General features: G+C 51.0%; 1 protein-coding gene across 4 annotated transcripts; it reads right to left on the bottom strand.

The window, feature by feature from the left end:
- Positions 1-102: 102 nt before the first annotated feature.
- RNF25 (ring finger protein 25) lies at positions 103-6593 on the bottom strand. Of its 4 annotated transcripts, none has more exons than XM_037029131.1 (10): positions 6498-6562; positions 4777-4843; positions 4170-4244; positions 3813-3915; positions 3444-3513; positions 1989-2060; positions 1755-1892; positions 1322-1414; positions 900-1034; positions 103-699 (listed from the first exon to the last, which is right to left on the bottom strand). In XM_037029131.1, exons 3-10 carry the CDS (start codon positions 4198-4200, stop codon positions 160-162), a joined length of 1182 nt encoding a protein of 393 aa, XP_036885026.1. In that variant the 5' UTR covers positions 4201-4244; positions 4777-4843; positions 6498-6562; the 3' UTR covers positions 103-159. The 4 variants fall into 4 exon arrangements, with proteins under 4 accessions (XP_036885026.1, XP_036885028.1, XP_036885025.1 ...); XM_037029133.1 differs by lacking the exon at positions 4777-4843 and adding an exon at positions 3637-3704 and having other exon boundaries at positions 6498-6553; XM_037029130.1 differs by lacking the exon at positions 4777-4843 and having other exon boundaries at positions 6498-6593.
- Between the last annotated feature and the right edge of the window lie 61 nt (positions 6594-6654).

Consider the following 6654-nt stretch of genomic DNA (forward strand, 5'->3'; position numbering starts at 1 on the left):
CAAGTTGGGGCTACTTTGCTACACTCCAGGTTTGCAAGGAATTTAGAAAGACACCCATACTTCACAGGCTTGGCACTACTGAGCAAAGAAAGCCAAACAAGGCCAAATCTCTTTATTGTCCCCCTCCTACCCCCATTCCCCTCTCCCCCCATAGTACTGCTAGGAACCGTCCTCAGATTCCAGGCTCAAGGGTTCCCTTCGAGTACCAGGAGGGTAGGCTCCCCGACCCCGACGCAGGCGGGGGTAGGAAGAACCCGGTGTCCGACTTTTGGAGCGCCCCCAACGAGCACAGTCCCCAGTCCGGCGGGGTGGGGGACCTTCAACCCCTTGGTGATGGAGTTCTGGTTTTAGGTCCATGGGCTCCTTTGGGGGCTTCTCAGGAGGTGGTACTTCCTGAGTGTCACTGGTACCTCTGGGGGCACTGTACTCCCCTTCCTTTAGGTGCCTCTGTTCAGGCTGTCTCCAGGGAGCTCGACTGGCCCGGGAGCGACCTAGGATAGCTTTCTGGGTCTCGCCCAACCTTTGCTGATTTGGCCCAGTCCCTGGAATCCTCTCGCATGTGTACTGGGAGGCCACAGGCAGAGTTGACTGGGGTGGTTGGGCAGTTGACGAAGTGGATAGTTCTGTGGCAAGGGCACTGGGTGGTTGGGATCCTCTGGAGGCATCTACAGCTGACTCAGGTTCCAAAGGGGCAGGAGGCTAGAAAGAAGTGAACAGATGGAGTGAAGAAGATTCAGCTTCTCAAAGCAGGAACTACGGCCTCTCGCCCACTGAATGAACCGACCATCATCAGCTTATTACCTCCCTGGGTAGAACAAACTCACCCTTGGGCCATGGTGGAGGGGTGCTGGTAGGAAGGTTGGTGTCATTAGGGAAGGAGTGGGAAACCCTTTCCTCACCTGCTGGAGGCTGATAAAGTACCGGTTTCGCTCAGCCTCAAGGTCAATGATGCCCCCCCTCTCCTGCTGCCTCTGGTAGAGCCGCTTGAGCTCTTCTCGTTGGCGCAAGCTCTCCGCACTGGGCTGGTACGGCTCCTGGAGGGAAGGGAGCAGGTTGGCAGGCAGGAAAGAACAAACTGATGGTAGACCGGAGTCCCTGATTTTCCAGGACTGCCTCAGGAGATCTGTACAAGGTTCTTGGCTTCGTTCCCTCAGGTTTGGGCTCCTGAATGAAGCCCTGGGCTCCCTGTGGGGACTGTGGCTTTGCAGAGGTCCCAGGTTGAGCCCAACTGCAGACTCCATTCAAGGTAAACAAGATGCCATTCCCCCCTCCTTGGAGAATACCATTATTCTTGGCTCAGGTTAGAGGGAAATTCCCTTACCATGGGCTGTTGGGGTTCAGGGGCTGCTTTCAGTGAGGCAAGATCATACACAAGGGGCTCTCTGCAAACTGGACATTGCACACCGACCGCTTTCTAAAAAGAGGAGAAAAATCACACCGTGGTTTCACGGCCTAGGGTGATCACCAGCTGCCCAACCCAGTCAGCCAGCCTAATCTGTCGAGGCATGGGATGGGGGGCACGGGCATGCCTGTCCAGCAGTGAGGTGGGACACAGAAGGGTTGTCTGGCTAGAGGTCTGGAACCCTTTGAAACGGCATCTGGTGTGATTACATGTACACAAGAATGCTTTTCTAGGTAAGTGAGTGTTCGTTAATCTCAAAGGTATGATTATAGAAGGTTAAGAGCCCCTGGAGTGGAGGGAGCAGAAAGGTGAGGTGGCAGTGTCCAATGTGAGCAGTGGCTGGCAGGCTGACCTGTTTGGTTGCAGCATGCTGCCGTTCCTCTTCCTGTCCTTGAGCCTGCAGCTCGTGCTCCATGTGCTGAATGTACTGAGCAAGACAGTGGCAGTGGAAGTAGTGGTAACAGGATGTCTTGGTAAAGGCTTCATTCTCCTAGAAGGAGCACAGATGTGGGGCACTGCGTCACAGCTCTCTCACGAGCCCTCCACTGCCCACCCCAAACAGACCCCAAGCCCCAAAGAGACCCACCTGGAAACCATAGAGGCAAATGACGCACTGGCCATGAGGGATGTTGTTATCTGTGAGAATTTCCTTCCCCTTCTGAGAGGAGAGAAGACACTGTTCAAACAGGGAGGTGGCAGCAAGACCTGTGAACAAAACCTGTCTACGATCTCCAGGAGTGGCTGGACTGTCTCCCACAAGGCCCGGCTACTGCCTCATGTTCACGCATTTCTGTCTTGATGACGCTCTCTCTGCTTAGAATTAATCATGCTCTTTTTTTTAAAAATCTTTTTTTAAAAGATTTTATTTATTTATCTTTAGAGGGGAAGGGAAGGAGAGAGGGAAATATCAATGTATGGTTGCCTCTTGTGCGGCCCCTGCCGGGAACTGGCCTGCAACCCAGGCATGTACCCTGACTGGGAATCGAACCGCGACCGTGTGGTTCGCAGGCCCGCGCTCAATCCACTGAGCTATACCAGCCAGGGCTAATCGTGCTCTTAAATCCCTATTCCTACCCCCAAATCCGCCTGGCTTCAAAAATCCGATTTAATTGTGTTCCACTCATTTAGTTACCTTAATAGCTCTTGGAGATGAAAATAATATACATTAGAGAGACAAAAGTCTCTTCTTTTGTCTTCTGGGAGGCCATTCTCGGTTAACTGTCTTTGAATAGTGTCACTGCCCCAGTGTGTTCTGGAGTAGACTTTCAGAAAGAAGGTCAAGGTATGGACAAGCCAAAGGAACAGAGAATTCAAGTGGCATCAAGTTGGGCTACCAAATAAATGTGCACTTGCACCATTACTTCAATAACTAACACTCCGGAATTCCAGAGTTCAAAACTACATGGTGGAGGCCTGACTCGGAAGCATGACAGTGGCCTATGCATGCTCTCTCTGACACCAGGCTGCTCGCCTTTATTTTCTGAACGTTCCTCTAAAAAACTCAAAGTAGAGGAAAACCAGACTGTACTTAATTGTGTGTTTTTTAACCTCAAACTGCTAAAGTGGTCTGTCAGTATTAACTTGTAGTTCCAGGTGTTGCTTCACATAGGTAGTTTTCTTCCCTGGGCTAGAAACTCGGGGCAGGACTGTGACTTTTCCCAGTCAGCTCCAATGGCAGACTAGCCTTCAAATGTTCATTTATGGCGAACACTCTCAGAGCATCTGTTCCTTGCTACTTTCAGCTGCCAGTGCCAAGAGAACAAGGAAGCACTCAAACTGAAGCAGGAAAATGCAAGTTTAAGAGGAAAAGTAATTTTCCAAAAGATGCTGGAATAGGCAACCTGGCAAAGCTACAGAGCTGACTATCTTTGGGGGAGATTTTTTGAAAGAGAAGAGTCTCATCGTTCCGGATTTAGACCTTAACCTGAACAAAGGCTAAGTAAATACAGATATATTCATGATTTGAGGCCCATGGCTTCCCTTGAAAGACACTGCTCTAGTTGAAGGGAAGGGCCTCTCCCCGGGCTAGAACACCTCTTACCTCGATGAGTTCATAGAGCATGGCAGTGCCCAGCCCAGCTGTGGCCACCTGGCTCAGTGTCTGTGAGATCCTGGAGGAAGAAGGCAAACCAAACATTAGGCCTGCCCTCTCCCCTCCCTACACTGAGCTGTATCTCGCTCAGTTTTTTTTATCTTGCTCACTTGAGTTTTCCCTGCATGACCAGTTTACTTACTTGTGGATTTGTTCATCCGAGAGTCCTCGGGGGTTACGGATAGAGATCTGTGGCACCTCGTTGGGATACTAGTAGGACAAAACCACAAGTTACCCCTAAATCACTCCACCCTAGGGCCTGTCCCCTTCCTCCCTGGTCCCATTCCACCCTTTGGTGCCATAAGGAAGGGGCCTCACCTGTGCTGGGACCTGAAGCACCAGAGTAAAGCAGACGTACTGCGAATCCTGGTCCTCTGCAGTGGCAGGGTGCAGGGTGATGTAGACTTCCCATGGTGAAGATCTGCAGGTGAATGAAGTGGAGACCTGGGATGTGACTGGGCTGGGACTGGAGGGTTGGGGAGGGCAGGGGTGAGACAGTAAAGTGGACAAAGGTAGTAAGCATTGGGCTCGCTCTTTTTGGGGGGGGGGGTGGTGGAATAAAAGGAACAGTCTTTATCTACATAAGAGAAACATCTCTGAATCAAGGCTCACAGATCCTGCATGGAATCCTCTCATTCCTAAGGGACTCATGACCACTTCTAGTTGAATACATACCTGCCATTTCCTTTAACCACCTGTAGTTCATCCAGATAGATAGATTCTAACACCTCAATTTCAGAGGGAAGGACCCTAGAGAGACAGAGTTTTAGAGGTCATTTCAGCCAACAGGTGAAGAAACAATCCCAGGAAGGTGAAATGACTAGCTTAGACCTCAAGGCTTAACAGAGGCAGAACTCAGAGGGAGCCTGATTTCCTGACTCCCTGTTTAAGTCTCACTGCACTACTGATTATTCCTTAGCAGCCATCTCTCTGACCCAGAAATGTGATGTTCATTGATTAACATCAAGGTTACCAATGCCACTCTTGGCTTCCCCTGCACTATTGTTCATGTGGATCCCATATCTATACACACTGCTAATACCAGTCACCTTAAAGCTTCTCAAAGGACACATCACCCTGAACAGACCCACGCGGTACAGAAGCTGTGGTGTAGTGGAAGAGCCATCAGCCTCAGAGTTGGTACCAATTACTTAACAGCCATGTGGCCTGAGTGGTGACTTATGTCTGTAAGCCTGAGTTACCCTGTCTCACATGTACAGCTACCACCACCTCCTCCCTAAGGTTACTGTGAAGATGAAAGGGATTTGTTTATGGAAGGTACCTAAGAGCATCTTGGCCACAGTAGCTAGTCTATGTCCTCTTTTTCCTATTCGTATGTAACCTTTTCCCTTAAAAGGAAGAAAGAATGTAGTTAGTATCCGATGTATTTATTATCCTGTTGTTTAGCTGATCTACGTAAGCCTGTCCAGGTCAGGATCCAGTGGTCCTGATAGAAATCAGAGGACACACATTTTTAGTCACAGAAACAGTGGTTGTAGTGACACTGAGGATGAGTGGCCTAAATCCACAGCTCCACCCAGGTAATACGTGGAAGGATGCGTGCTTGGTTTGCTTCCTTATAGGTATATTGTTCCTTCTTCACCAAGATCAGCACTGTCCTTAGCATGACCTATGTATTAGTTCTCAAAACTTTTTTTTTTAGATTTTATTTACCTTTAGAGGGGAAGGGAAGGAGAGAGGGAGAGAAATGTCAATGTGTGGTTGCCTCTCGTGTGTCCCCCACTGGGAACTGGCCTGCAACCCAGGCATGTGCCCCGATGGGGAATCGAACCGTGATCCCCTAGTTCACAGGCCCGCGCTCAATCCATTGAGCTACACCAGCCAGGGTTCTCAAAACTTTTAAGTCCCCGAGCACTACAGGCTAGCTGTGGAATCACTGCTGCCCTCTCCCAGAACCCCAATGTTCCCCCGAAAAGGTTGAAAACCCGTTTAGATGTGTTTAGATGGTCTCAGTAAAGGCCAGCACTGGCGGGGCTTCCTGGACCAATGAAACACTGGGGAGTAGCCTCCATCAAGAGGCCCTCAACAATACTTCACCCCGCTTAGGTGTGCCCCGGGCCCTGATGTGAGGCATGGGATGGGGCGGTGGTAAGGTGGTACAAAAAAAAAGCGGGGGATGGGGAAGAGATTGTAGACTACCTTAGTACTAAGGTAAAAGATTTGGAATCGGACACTCCGGACTCCTAGTCATAACTAGGTAGCTTTTGGCAAACCATTTTACCTGTCAGGCTTCATCCAGTCTCGTCAGATGCCCACACCCCAGAGTTATTCACGAGGAGGCCGATGTGTGTTCCAAATCCATCCTGACCCTCTCGACTATTCTGTGAGGTAGATGCCACACCCACTTTTTCAAAGCAGAGGACACTGACTCACGGAAGGTAGGTGGCCTACAGCTAATAAAATGTGAAGTGAAGCCACACTTATCCTTTTTCCAAATCCCAGGGTCCTGCCAGGTTCTGGCCTTTTGTTAGTGCTGCTTGAGAAGGATTAAGAGTTTTGTGTGAAGTGTAAGTAAGACTTGTTCAGACAATGATCCCTAGTGCTGTCAGGGAGGGAGACGGCTGAAGAACGCCTCCGTAGAACTAGGCTGATCCACGGGGAAAGCGGGGTGAGAGCTGGAGGACACCGGCTTGGAGAGGTTAAAAAGGAGGGGGACGATATGATGAGCAGACATCCCCCGGGACCCTGAGCAAATCCGCTTCAGTAAGACAATGGGATGGGACGAGACCGGAGAGGAATCGAACCGGATAAGGCGCGGCTCAACCCGGCTTGGTCAGCGCAGATCCGGTAGCCCTGGCTTGCATTAGCGACCCTCCACCCACCCGCTGCCCAGTCCTGAAGCTCTCAGAGAAAGAAGTCAGCGTCTCTGCCATCCCTCTTCCCTCGCTCCGCCCCGCGTGCCCGCCATACGGACCGTCCACGGCCGCCGCTAGTCCCCGGACCGGATGCAGGCGGTCAGCCAAAGCCCATGCCCCAAGTTACCAGTCCTCCTCCCCTGCAGCTGCCGAAGAAGACGTCGCCATGTCCTCCCCGGCCCACAGCCGGAACCGGAAATACCCTGGGATTGATCGGAGGCGGAAAATTAAGGGGATGGTGGCAGGTGGCTGGCGGCCGTTTCTAGGCAACTGCAGACTCCAGG

Source organism: Sturnira hondurensis, unplaced genomic scaffold (genome assembly GCF_014824575.4).
Source record: "Sturnira hondurensis isolate 20B ecotype Veracruz unplaced genomic scaffold, ASM1482457v3 Scaffold0020237, whole genome shotgun sequence".
Lineage (NCBI taxonomy): Eukaryota > Metazoa > Chordata > Mammalia > Chiroptera > Phyllostomidae > Sturnira > Sturnira hondurensis.

Coding starts and splice junctions, on each gene's coding strand:
- RNF25 (XM_037029133.1), bottom strand. CDS start 6,538: ATGGCGACGTCTTCTTCGGCAGCTGCAGGGGAGGAGGACTG. Junction 1,893..1,988: donor TTTGCCTCTATGGTTTCCAG/GTGGGTCTCTTT, acceptor TGCTCCTTCTAG/GAGAATGAAGCCTTTACCAA. Junction 1,035..1,321: donor CTGAACCCCAACAGCCCATG/GTAAGGGAATTT, acceptor CCTTCCCTCCAG/GAGCCGTACCAGCCCAGTGC.